Source organism: Oryzias latipes, chromosome 2 (genome assembly GCF_053564925.1).
Source record: "Oryzias latipes strain Hd-rR chromosome 2, Olatipes_Hd-rR_3.1".
NCBI classification, from domain to species: Eukaryota; Metazoa; Chordata; class Actinopteri; order Beloniformes; family Adrianichthyidae; genus Oryzias; species Oryzias latipes.
In genome coordinates this window covers 47,996,321-48,010,010 of record NC_136238.1, presented here as the reverse complement: position 1 = coordinate 48,010,010, position 13,690 = coordinate 47,996,321, and the positions used below count along the sequence as shown (strand labels likewise).

Sequence of the window (13,690 nt, the reverse complement as noted above, 5' to 3'; positions counted from 1 at the left end):
AACTTTATGTTGCCCAAGTTCTACTGTTCCAGTGATTACAGGACTCTCATCTAAAGTCTTGTACCAAGGAGTTAAACGAATAATCATCCATGTAGGTGCTGTCGATATCAAAAAGAACAATCTGAACGTCTGAAAAAAGACTTCATCAAGTTATTTGAAGAGATTGACAAAGTAGAGGTTGAAGCATTCATCAGTGGACCTCTTCCTAACATCGATGGGGTGTCACTCAAGTTCAGCCGTCTGTTTCAGCTGAACAATTGGCTCTCCAGAGAGTGTGCTTCCAGAGGATTCCATTACATTGAGAACTTCAATACATTCTGGAAACGAAAGGACCTATTCATGGGAAGAGGCCCACACCTGAACAGAGGTGGAGCAAGAGAGTTAGTGAAGAACCTCCTCCACGCTCTGGGGCAAAGAGGCCAAGGCCCTGAAAAGGCAGTAAGGAAGGACCGAGCCAGTGTCCCAGGAACCACAGCACAACGGCAACAACAACTACCTCCACCACCCCCGGTCAATGACTTGGATCCAACAGCATCAGCACCACAACCACCTCCATCTAAGGACTCAGCAGCACCAGCACCACAACCACCTCCATCTAAGGACTCAGCTGCACCAGCATCACAACAACCACCGCCAGCTAAGGACCCAACCGCAGAACCACAACAACAACCACCAGATTTGGCCCCAGAAATACCACCGTCTGACCAGCTGTGGGCGCCCCCTGCTACATCTACTCCCAGTGAAGACTCACCTTTTCGCCCCCCCCCCCCCCCCCCCCCCCACTTTCACCCATGGCCCTACCTAGCCATTTTGATAGCCTGATTAAGTCAGGAATTAAGATGGCTCCCCTAACACCTGTGAGCCTCACACCACACAGGAGCTCTCCTACCCCTCCAGCGCCCCCTCCTCATCCTTCACCCAAAGTCCCTCCAACACGGCCTTCATCCAAACCCCCTCCAACACGCCCCCTCCGTCGTTCACCCAAATCCCGTCCAGCTCCCGCTCCTCCTGGTCCATCACCCAAACTACCCTCAACTCGACCTCCCCTGCGCGCCTCTAGACGTGCTATCCCCCAGAGCTAGGATGAAACGGGCCCCCAGTGTCCTAGGAAAGGTTATGTCAAACTGGGGCCCTGTGATGAACAGCTTCCTTCTGGTGCTACACCTGTAGTTGAGTTGCACCAGGTAGAATGCAAAAAAGGGCAGTTAGACTGTCCAATCAAAGAAATCTAGTTGATATCCCCTGCAAGAAGGTTTTGAACAGTCCCAAGGAGATAAGTTTAGTCCCTGCTGCTCAGCTGTACTCCCTCTGGAGGTCGCCCTTCCTTCTCTGTCCGCTCCCCCCCCCCCCCCCCCACAGCTGTTTCTAATGATGCTTTGATTTGGATCCTTTTTAAGGTTTCTGTTCCTGTCTGTGTTTGTCGCAGCGTTCATTTTGGATGTTCTCTATTTGGCTTCGCACTTGGCATGAAATAGCCTTCCTATATTCTTCTGCCTCCTTGTCTTTCCTGCATCTGGGTTAACCCCCTTGGTTTCTCGTAACACAAGGAAACTAAGCTCAAACTTGCTGCACTCAATGTCAGATCCCCCCCAACCACAAACATGAATCGGAAATACGAGAAAACAAAAAGGGTGGAGGCGTTTCTGCACTGTTAAGAGACAATATTGCAACCCGCAGACTATCATTTGGTGTGTTTTCATCATTTGAGTATGTGTCCTTCAAGATTGAGTTAAAACAAACTCCTCCCTTACTCTGCATAGTCATGTACAAACCTCCTGAAGGAATTTATTTTTTGTGGTCCTTATTTCTCCTAGGCTTTATCTTATCTTTATTTCATTGAAGGTTTTCTTACAGGTTTACTGTGTGAGGTTCCCACACTTTGAATTTCAAAGGGGCTTCCTGAACATTGCATATGTAAAGAGGTTGTGATGCTGGAGTTTCGAACTCATCCCCTCCAGGAGAAAACAGTCTTTGATCTTCTAAGACCATCTGGAAGCCTTAACTGTAGATCTGACATGGACCAGAATTAAATTATCTCCAGGATTCAATTCTAATCATGGGAAACCCTGAAGGTGCCAACTCTCATGAGAGGGACAAACAGTTGGGACTGACTGCCTGTGGAGAAGGATCCGGGCAACTGTGCTGGACCCCCATGGGGACACAGTTGGTGGTCGGACAGTGGTCCGTCTGTGAAATAACCCCCCTGGACGTTTGAAGCAGGAAGCCAGGACCAAATGCTGACTCCTAATATGGACTGACAGAAGTAGGCAGGCTCCCTGCCAGCCAATCCGAGCGTCCAGAGGAGGAGTCTGGACGCCATGCTGTGTTACGAAGGAGGAGGCTGAAACCGACATGATAAAACAGCTGGACGGAGGAACTTTCGCTGTTCCCAACAGGCTGACACGTTAAGACGTTTGTAATTTGGCGCTGTGCAAGCTCTGAAACTTTGGGAAACCGGATATCTGTTATATTTTGTTTTACTCTGTTTTTAGAAATATTGTTAGGGAAATAAATGTGTTAATCTTTAATCCGGCCGAGTCCCGTGGTTTCTCCTTCTCGACTTTATTGAACATGCAACAAGGAAATTAATCTCAAAGCGACAGATTATATTTTCCTACACTCCTCAGCACAGCCAAAGTTTCATTGATGATTAGAGATGGGTACTGTGCCCCGGTATTGAACCAGCCCCGGGGCCGCATTCTTCAAGACCGCAGTATCGTTAAGATCTGACCTGAACGGTTCTGCTATCGGTTTCTTCTTCTTCTTCTTTCTACTTTCTTTTTTTTTTTTTTGTGTCCCACAAGCGCTATCTGCCATATTTAACTCACCAAGTCAGTCAATTTCCGTTAATTAATGATGACATTAATTTCGGTATTCTCGTTGAAGATGAGAGCTCTGTCTGTCTATTTGTGTGCACGGGGGGCGGGGCTGTTTTTCAGACAGCACGCGCCGCGCGCGCACACACACAAGACAACGCAGCGCACACACAGTCAGTGGCGATCTTGTAGGGGACACGTGAGCGCCCTAGACTAAGATCACCCGTTTCTGTGTAAAATTAATGAAGTTTGCATCAAGGAGCCCCTACCATGCTGTCACCTTGCTGCTACGATGACCTTATGTTGCGCTGTTTTTGTAGAACACGCTGGAGCGGTGTGTTCTACACAAAACAAACAGGTAGAGAGGCGGAGCTTAGATTCACCGCTTATGATTCCAGACCCGCGACAAACTATCAGCTGCTTCCTAATATTTAATAATTATTAATGACTAATGATAGTTGTTATCCGTAAAATTAATATAATTTATTGGGTTTACTGGATTTAAAGAAAAATAGATAAATAGAAAGGAGTCTGCATCAAAGTGAATTTGTTTCCATCATCTCACTCAATCCAAACTCTGGTGTTTGACAGATGGAAAAAGTCTATTCAAGGTTGTGAACAATTGACAAAAGATCAAAGGAAACATCACACTTATGAAGAATGAAAATAATAAGATTATATAATTAAATAAATATCCTGTCTGGAACATTCTCATGTATAAAGTAAAATGTTTTGTTAAAAAAAACAGTGTTGTTGCACAATGAGGAAATAAAACACTTTATGTTCTTAATTTGTTATTTATTTATTTATTTTTCGTCCTCAAAAAGTATCGATAAGAGTACCGATAAGAGTACCGGATCGATAAGCAGTATCGATAAGAGTAGTAGTACCGTTAAAACCTTAACGATACCCATCCCTATTGATGATTTCACTGAAATGCTCTCAGTTGTGTGCACAGACTTTGATGGTCTAGTCATTACAGGTGATTTTAATGTTCATGTTGATAATGTCAATGACAGAAATGCAAAAGAGCTCAATGCTGTCCTTGAAACCTTTGATCTAATTCAGCATGTGAGTTGCCCCACCCACAGCAGAGGGCACACTCTGTACCTGCTCATCACAAAGGGGGTTAATATTCACAATGTCAGTGTGGTTGATGTCGCCCTCTCTGATCATTTCTGTGTATTCTTTGACCTGTCTGTTGCTCCCAAACCACCGCCTGGCCCTGCAGTTGTCCAAAGGAGACAAATAAATGAGAGCACTAGGGCACAGTTTGTAGAAATGATAGACCCTGAAAACGCCTCTGGTGCCAATGTTGATGAAATGCTGAAGTCTGTTACTTCTAGCATCTTGAATGTTCTGGATGCCATTGCCCCTATGAAGGTTAAATTGAGAAAACATAGACAGAAAGCTCCCTGGAGGAACGATGATCTAGTCAGGGCACAGAAAACAACAGTGCCGCAGAGCTGAGCGAAAGTGGCGCAAGTCAAAACTCCAGGTTCATTATGGAATGTATAAAGGGGAGTTGTACGCTTACAACCAGATCTTATGCAGAACAAGAGAAAGATACTTCTCTGAAATAATTGGAAGTTGCAGCAGCAACTCTCGTGTCCTGTTCACAACAGTAAACAGATTAACTAACCCTCCAACCCAGCTACCAATAGAACTGGTTTGCACACCTAAATGTAATGAGTTTGCTGTATTTTTTAATGACAAGGTTCAGGGCATTAAAAAAGCCATCAACTCCACAACACATATAACTATCGAACGGCCACCTACTCACTCTAAGCTGACTCACTATGTACCTGTCACTGACCAAACTGTCCAAGAGACCATCACCCGTCTGAGCTCGTCTACATGCTGCCTTAATGTGTTACCCACTAGATTTCTAAAGTCTGTACTGAACAGTGTGTTGCCATCAATTACTCAAATAGTTAACATGTCTCTTCAATCTGGAATATTTCCAGAGGCCTTAAAAACTGCAATCATTAAACTTTTCCTGAAGAAAAGCAGTCTTGATCCCACTGTACTGAATAATTACAGACCCATCTCTAATCTGTCATTTTTAGGAAACGTCCTTGAAAAACTTGTCTACCATCAGCTCACTGACTTTCTCTTATTAAACAATTCATTTGATGTTTTCCAGTCAGGTTTTAGACCCCATTATAGCACAGAAACTGCTCTTATCAAGGTAACCAACGACATCCGCCTGAACACTGATGATGGCAAAGTCTCTGTCTTAATCCTGCTAGACCTGAGTGCTGCCTTTGATACTGTTGATCATGGGATCCTTATGCACAGACTCCAAGACTGGGTTGGCATCTCTGGATCTGCCCTAAATTGGCTCAAGTCTTATCTAGAAGACAGGAAATATTTTGTGGAAATTGGGAGTTGTGTCTCAGACTACATGGCCTGACTTGTGGTGTGCCCCAGGGATCGATCCTGGGACCCCTTCTGTTCAACCTCTACATGCTGCCACTAGGGCAGTTAATACGCAGTAATAACAAATCTTATCACAACTATGTAGATGATACTCAGATCTATGTGTCACTGACAACAGCTGAATATGGGCCGGTGGATTCACTCAGCCACTGCCTCCAACAGATCAGTGCGTGGATGCAGAACAACTTTCTCCAGCTAAACTCAAACAAGACCGAAGTTATTATTTTTGGCCCACAGAAACAAAGAGAAAGTGTCAGCAGCTACCTTCATTCTCTGTTTCTCAAACCCTCAAATCAAGTCAGAAATCTAGGGGTAATCATGGACTCTGACCTGAACTTTAACAGCCATATCAAGTCAGTAACATCAGCGGCATTTTACCATCTGAAAAACATTGCCAAAATCAAAAACATAGTGTCAAAGCCAGACCTGGAGATACTTATTCATGCATTTGTCTCCAGTAGGTTAGACTACTGTAACGGCCTGCTCACCGGCCTCTCCAAACGAGCTGTAAAACAGCTTCAGTACATCCAGAATGCTACTGCTCGAGTCCTGACCAGAACCAGGAAGTATGATCACATTAGTCCTGTGCTCAGGTCTCTGCACTGGCTCCCTGTACCTCAAAGAATAGACTTCAAAGCAGCTCTGCTTGTGTACAAGTCTCTCCATGGCCAAGCACCAAAGTACATCTCTGACATGTTAGTGCCATATGAACCATCTCGTACTCTGAGGACCTGAAGTCGTAAGACAGGCCTCTTCTGTGATCATGTTCAAATCTAGACTTAAAACATTTCTGTTTAGCCGTGTATATGACTGAAAGGTCCTATCTGCACTTTTCTTTCCTTTCCTTCCTTTATTTTTAAATCAATTTTCAATTTTTTTATTTTCTTTTAAAGTAACGTTTATGTTGATTATTTCTATGATGTATTGTGATTTTAATGCATTTTTCTGTTTTGTGAAGCACCTTGAATTACTTTGTGTACGAATTGTGCTATTCAAAAAAACTTGCCTTGCCTTGCCTCTGTTGTGACCTGATGGACTTCGGTGCACATTTTGACAATTCCCATACTTGTACAGGCTTGAAATCCTAACAGCTGCTGCACGTCCTTGTCTATTACGAAAAAGGACAGGAGGTGTTGCTGTCCTCTGAATATGCAGGAGAGCCTGATCTTCCCAACTGTTTCAATTTTTGTCCCTCCATATGCGATGAGATTGACAGCACTGCTTTGTTTGAATACGTGTTCCTCGTCTCTGATGGCTTCAAATATTTTTAGAGGTAGTACATTGCACTTGGCACCTGTGTCAACTTTCATGTCAATCGCTATGCCTTTCACAAGTAAGGTGATGGATCCTTCATTCTTGTTATCTTATTTAGAAGTTACACAGTCAATCTCGACACCATTTACATAAAACGTGTCATCAAAATCCTCTTCAGGCTGCTCTGTTCCGACATCATGCACATATTGCTTTGGAATTCTCCTGAATGAGCTCTTTGGAGTTTTGCTCTTGCACTTACTTTTGTAATGATTGAGCATTTTGCACTTGTGACACTGCTGTCCGAAAGCTGGACACAATTCTCTCTTTGCAGCATGAGAACCACTGCAGTTATTGCAGTTCAGGATCATGCATGCAGATGGCTTTGCTTTAGGCTTTTGTTGTTTATCAGGCATCGAGTTTAAAGTGTCAATATTTGTGACTTGGCTTGCCAGCGTCCTGCTGTTTTCCTCTGTCATTTCATGAATACGACACACTGAAATGGCTTTTGTTAATGTTAGTTCACTGTCTCTTAACAGGGATTTTCTTAGCGTGTCGCTGCTGATGCCACATACAATCCGATCGCAGATCAGCTCCTCAGTTAGGTCGCCAAAGTTGAAGCTTTTAGCTTTAATTCTTTAATTCTAATTCTAAATCACTTATGAAAGACTCAATGCTCTCACCTTGTTTCTGATTTCTGGAATGAAATCTGAGTCTCTCCATTGTCCTGTTATTTTGAGGGTTGCATATTTCCCGGAATTTCCTCTTCAAACATTCAGGGTCCTCCCTGGACTCTGCCTGCATGACGACATCACCTGCCTCATCGCGCAGCTCTGCAGCGTACATGAAGGAGCGTTCGCGCTCTATGGCGTCCGGCCCAGCAATATTGAGCAGGATGTAGGCTTTGGTCTTTTCTGGTTTGTCAGCATGTGCGGCGGCAATAAAAATATCAAACTCCCGTTCAAACACACGCCAGTTTTCCGCAGCATTTTCGTCAAAAATCAAGGGATCGGGTCTTCGGAATCCATCCGCCATGTTGAGTGAGCAGACGAGCGGGTAACACGACTCACCGCGTGATAAAAAAAAACTTCTCTGCCTCCAAAAAAGGGTCCGAGGCGATTAGTCCGTGACTTCTTCTGACACCATGTAGATTTCTCCCAAATCTCTGTATGTTTGTGTGAGTCAAGAGTCACACTAGATGGAGCTAGAACACTGCTTTAATGTCGAGCATGCAGCCATCATACATCCAGCAACAGAACTAAACTTTCTACGGTGTCCTGTAAGGGTTTAAAATACAGACATTCTACTGAATGATCTACAATACTGTATTTATTTCTGGAAAATTCTTCATTCAAAAGAGTAGATTTTTTTTAAAACCAAACCATTATTCATTACATTTAAGAACTGTTTATATTTTTAATCACTAAAATACATGAAAAAAAGAGAAATAAAACTGTCCATTTTCATTGAAGATCACATGTATGACAATCCCTAGTATTGTGAACTACAATTCTAAATTTATTTTTTTAGTTGTATATATTTCTTTTTTTATTTCTTTCTGTTGTAGTTATGTGAATGTGTATGTCATCTTTTGATGTTCAATAAAAAATAGAAAAAAAACAGTACCTGTAAGGCTAACCAGTACATTATATGTGCATAATTGTTGTATTTTCTTGTTTTGTAAGTTGCAATTGTTCAATTAAAAAAAAAAAAAAAAAAAAGTGTCCAACAGGAAGTGGGCGGTTCCAATAGCCAAATGCTGCACATGACAATTCCCCCCCCCCCCCCCCACTGTACCTGAGCCAATTAATGTGTTTTAAGAGTGAAGTCAAATGAAACGTATTCAGAACCCAAATCCTTTCATTAATGACTTTTGTAAATCTGCTACAAAATGGTTACTGATATAGGGTCTAGATTCTTGATTGCCTTGAATTTTAATTTACACTGAAAGTTTTTTTTATATTTTTATGTGTATAGATTTTTTTGTTTTGTTCTTTGTTTTTTGTGAAGAGATGTGGTTTTAGTCATTGGGTGGTTGTGTCTGCGAGAGTTTTGTAATTATTTTTAAATATAAGTTAAAAACAAAAATAAAAAAACCTGAGCCAAGTAATCCTGCCGCAGCTCGATCATTGTTGTCTTTTTTACACGAGAAGAAAACAACACAAACATTTCTACAGTGAATTTATTCAGTTTAACATCAGGTATTTCTGCTTTGCAGACCTGCAGACAATGACAAAGGGTCAAACTAAACCAGAAATAATTGTTGTTCTAATGTGAGACTTCAGATAAACTGAGGTTGGATGGAAAAATTATGTTAAATATTAAAAAAAGAGAAAAAGCTTCAGTCTCTATTAAGTCTCAAACTCTAAACAGTTGTCCATCTCCTAAACAGTCCTTTTATGCTCACATCTATGATTACAGTTTGGTTTTGGGATTAATTCCAGTACATCAGTTAAAAAAAGTACATCGTAAATTCTAGTGACGTCATATCCGCTTACCAAGCATTTTTGACAAATATATTTTTGTTTTTTAGACTTTTTATTAAAATATATTTCCTGTCTTAAAATTTTGTAAATTCTTTTCATAAAAAAAAATGTTTGGATTATCGAAATGTAAAAGGCTTTTTCAGAATGAAGCGTGACCCGGAAGTAAACAGCAGCGCGCGGCGCTAGCAGCTTGTAGCTAGCTTGTGTTCAGAGACCAGCGGCGATTTTGTCCGGACGTTCGTGACGTTTTTGGACCGAAAGGAGGATACGAACCGTCAGCTTCGAGTGAAAAAGCAGCGTAAAGAAGGTGTTTGTGGGAGTTGGAGCTGAAGATGGGAGCAGGAACCATGTCTTCCCTTCAGTCTCTGAGAGAGTTGATCAGCGAGCGACTAGCTGCTGCTGCTGAAGAAATCTGCAGACTCTGTGAAGGAACCATCGTCCAGTACGAGGAGGAGCTCTGTCGTCAGCGCAGACTGCTGGATGTCATCTGGAAACCACAGCTGCAGCTCCACCACATAGGTATGTCACCTTCAGCAAACAGAGAAGACCTTTGAGCTTCATGCTTTTCTTTTTGGGGACCCGTCTGTCACAAACTCATTTTCACTGAGGACCACATCAGCATAGTGTCTGTCCTCAAAGGGCCAGATATAACTTATACATGTAACTAAATGTAATGAAAAAATAAAAGTAACTACTCACTTAATTTTAAATAACTCATTATTTATTAATTATAACTTTTAAAGTAACAATTACATTCTTTGTCATGCTGTCATGCTTGTTACTTTAGCACTAATCCTTTACATTTTTTTCCTCTTGTTAAAACCCAGATAACTCCAACAATGAAGGATCAGACTGTCCAAGTGAATAAAGAAAAATGACATAAAACTGAGCCAGAAAGAACATGTATTATAGTGTAACATTTTACAAAGAAAGAATGCAAACAGGGCGTCTAAATCCAAAACACGCTTTAGGTTTTGGGCCGAACAAGAAACGTTTACTGAAAACACTAAAGCTAAACTTTTACAACATTTAAAACTGAACTGAAAATGAATAAAAACAGACAGGAATATTAATTCAGAATAAATCAAGCTAAACCTTAAATAACATAATATATTAAATTGTCAAAATCGTACAAATATGAACATGCTCCAAAACAAAGCCTGGAGATATGATCACTTTTATGTTTTATAAAACATTAAAAACTTAACCATAGAACTCATCACTGGGATTACTCCAAAAATATTTGACATTTTTCTAATTTTGTGCAACCCCAACAGTAAAAGTCCTCCAGAAACTTCAATCCATTCAATCACTTCACATCAGGGATGATAAGATTTCAATCCTTGGTGATTTTGATTGACATGTGGACAACATTGATGATGTCATGATTGTGAGTTTTTTACAGATTTCAAAAATGTCCCACAGCTGCTCACAACAGAGGACACACTATGGACTTGGTCATTACCTACAGCCTGTCTGCTGGAGGGTCCACTGTGTCCAGTTGTGTATATTTGTGTACATCTGTCCACAACTGTCCAGATGCCACTTGTGTACACATTCCAATGTACACATCTGGAGCAGCTGCTTGTGCTGGTGGAACCACACCCCGGTGTGTTCAAGTCCCTACTGTGCGCCATAAGTGCAGATGCCAGTAACATGTGTCACACATGATCCATGAGTGATCATTGACGTGTCTGTATCAGACACTACTGTGTGTTTGTTTCTGTCACCAGTGGAATCAGCACTTTCCTTCTCTAGAACCAGAAGAACAAACTGGAAGAACAAAGTTTCAAGTTCTCTTCTCATCTCATTGCACAAGGCAGAAAAAAAGGCTGGACTTCAACCATCAGCCTGAAACAAAGTTCACCTTTAAACTGTGTCAATGTCAGATGGAGAAATAGAATAGAATACAGAAAATTTGAAAAACTTAGAAATGTGACCAGTGTAAATCACTTAACATTGAATTAAAATTAAATTTTGACACTTTTAATGACACTTTTGATTATTTATTTCCAATTGTAAGAAATTAATGACACATTTATTAAATGGGCGGCCGTGGTGCAGCGGTAGGGCGGTCGACCCATGATCGTAAGATTACAGGTTCGATTCCCGCCTTGCACGCCCATGAGTCGAAGTGTCCTTGGGCAAGACACTGAACCCCACCTTGCCTCTGGTGGGAGGTTGGCGCCAGTGTTTGGCAGCGGAGCCGCCATCAGTGTGTGAATGTGTGTGTGCATGGGTGTGTGCATGGGTGGATAGGACTGTGACTGTAAAGCGCTTTGGGCCTTCGTAAGAAGGTAGAAAGCGCTATATAAGTATACGCCATTTAAGTATAAGTATACGCCATTTAAATAAATTAATGGCATCTATATTTATTGTTTCCATTAGTCTCTTCTGGTCATCCAGACTCCTCAGACATTTTCTCCAATGATCACAGAGTTTATTGATGCTTGAAAAAAACCAAAAGTCTTGGAAACGTACAAAAGGCTCCTTGTTGTGTTTGTGTCCCTGCAGTCCTCCCCCAACATTGGATCACTGAAGAGGAAGATCTCTGCAACCAGCAGAGGAACTTCAGAGTGGAACAGGAAGAACCAGAACCTCCACAGATTAAAGAGGAACAGGAGGAACCAGAACCTCCACAGATTCAAGAGGAACAGCAGAGCTTTAATGTAACTGATAGTCAGGATGAAGAAGGAAACCAACATGAAGAATCAACATCAACTACAGCCGAAGAGACAGACCCACAGAACAGAGATCAGAGGAAGAGAAGAGACAGAAGTCATGTCCAAAGTGTGGCCAGCTCTCACATGTCAGCAGGTCAGTGTGACTCTGATCTTCATCTCCACACTATCGGTATGTTCACTTCAACAACGGTTCTATCTTGAGCTTCAAGCTCTCCAAACATGCAGTCCATCAACAGCGTGTCCTGGAAGAGTCTCTTCTGTCCCTTCCAGTTGAAAAGACAGAAGACATTGTTGGTCAGTGCAGCCCACAACATTCTTCAAATCAGATGATCTTAGTTAGTCCCTCCAGCTAACGACAAACAGGAAACCTTAACAGATCAAAGAGAAAATTGTTAGCAGATAAAAAAGTCCAATCTGTTTTGTCGTCTGTGGTTCTAAGTTTGTAGTTCAGTTCTCTTCAGCAGATTTCTCTGTCAAACCCAAAATCCCATCTAAACCTCTTTGATGTCTCCATATCTCCAATTCCAGACATTCAGACAGATTCTATTTCCAAAACTACATTTCAAGCTAAAACCCAAAGACAGGGTCCTGCTCATGGATCTGCAGACAGAAAAGATTCAAACCTGAACACATCAGTGAAAAACTGCTTAGTGTCAGAATTGTTCTCCATCTTTTCTGGACTGATTCTTCCTCCAGTGCAGCTTCATCTTCAAATCAATTCAATTCAATTGTTTATTTCAAATCAAAACAAAAATTACATAAAATAAAATAAGTCAATACAAGACTTTGAAAATTTGATTTGAAAGGGGATTGTACCAAAAACAGTGCAAACTGAGGATGACCAAGGTGCAGGTAGTGGGCTGGTGACTGACTAGACATTGAAGTGTAGTTTAAGGGGGGAGAAGTTAAAGGGTGTTCAAGAGTCTGACTGCAGAGGGAAAGATACTGTTCTTGTGTCTTGTGGTTGTGGTCCTGATGGACCTTAGCCTCCTGCCTGAAGGGAGTAGTTCCAGTAGGTCATGTCCAGGGTGAGAAGGGGCGGCAGCTATCCGGCCTGCACGTCCCCGGGTTCTGGAGACATATAGTTCCTGGACAGATGGAAGGCTGCAGCGATCACCTTCTCTGCTCAGCGCACAATACGCTGTAGCCTGTTAATGTCCCAGTTTGTGGCTCCAGCGTACCACACAGTGATAGAGGAGGTGAGGATGGACTCTTCTATGATGGTCATGTAGAACTGCACCATCATCTGGGCCGGCAGCCGGGCCTTCTTCAACTGCCGCAGGAAGTTCATTCTCTGCTGGGCCTTTTTGAGCAGGGAGCAGATGGACGGCTCCCACTTGAGGTCCTGCGTGATGGTGGTGCCGAGGAAACAGACAGAGCCCACAATGGTGATGGTAGAGTCTGTCAGAGTGAGAGGGGATGAGGGGGCTGTGACTTTCCTGAAGTCCCCTATCTTCTTGGTGTTCAGCTCCAGGTTGTTGATGCGGCACCACGACCCCAGCCGGTCCACCTCCCTCCTGTAGGCAGACTCATCATCATTAGAGATGAGCCCTATGAGGGTGGTGTCATCTGCAAACTTGATCAGTTTAACAGAGTCATGGCTTGAGGTGCAGCAGCTGGTATACAGGGAGAAGAGCAGAGGGGAAAGTACACAGCCCTGTGGAGATCCTATGCTTGAGGTGAGGGAGGACCAGACGCTCGAATGACTTCATGACTACAGACGTGAGTGCCACAGGCCTGTAGTCATTGAGGCCAGTTATGCAGGGCTTCTTGGGGATGGGGACGATGGTGGACAGTTTGAAGCAGGCCAGGACGTGGCAGGACTCCAGGGAGGTGTTGAAGATGTCTGTGCAGACCACTACCAGTTCACCTGCTCAGGGTAGCAGGGGAGATGCCATCTGGGCCCGGAGCCTTCCGTGAGTTTTGCTTCCGGAAAAAGCTTGAGCATCTCCTCTTCTGTCACTGAGAGGACAGTGGTGGGGGAGAGGTTGTCCGGGGGGGGTCATACTGT

The 13,690-nt window shown here is 42.8% G+C and overlaps 2 protein-coding genes across 2 annotated transcripts in view; one reads left to right on the top strand and one right to left on the bottom strand.

The window, feature by feature from the left end:
- Positions 1-12,128, top strand: part of LOC144989327 (uncharacterized) — a 63,098-nt gene extending 50,970 nt beyond the window's left edge. The window contains exon 3 of the mRNA XM_078941550.1: positions 11,510-12,128. Coding sequence (XP_078797676.1) covers positions 11,510-11,880 — 371 coding nt within the window. The 3' untranslated portion in view covers positions 11,881-12,128. The remainder of the gene's footprint in view (positions 1-11,509) is intronic.
- LOC144988956 (NACHT, LRR and PYD domains-containing protein 12-like) overlaps positions 1-13,690 on the bottom strand; it is a 254,086-nt gene that overhangs the window by 183,334 nt on the left and 57,062 nt on the right. The gene's annotated exons all lie outside the window — the stretch shown is intronic.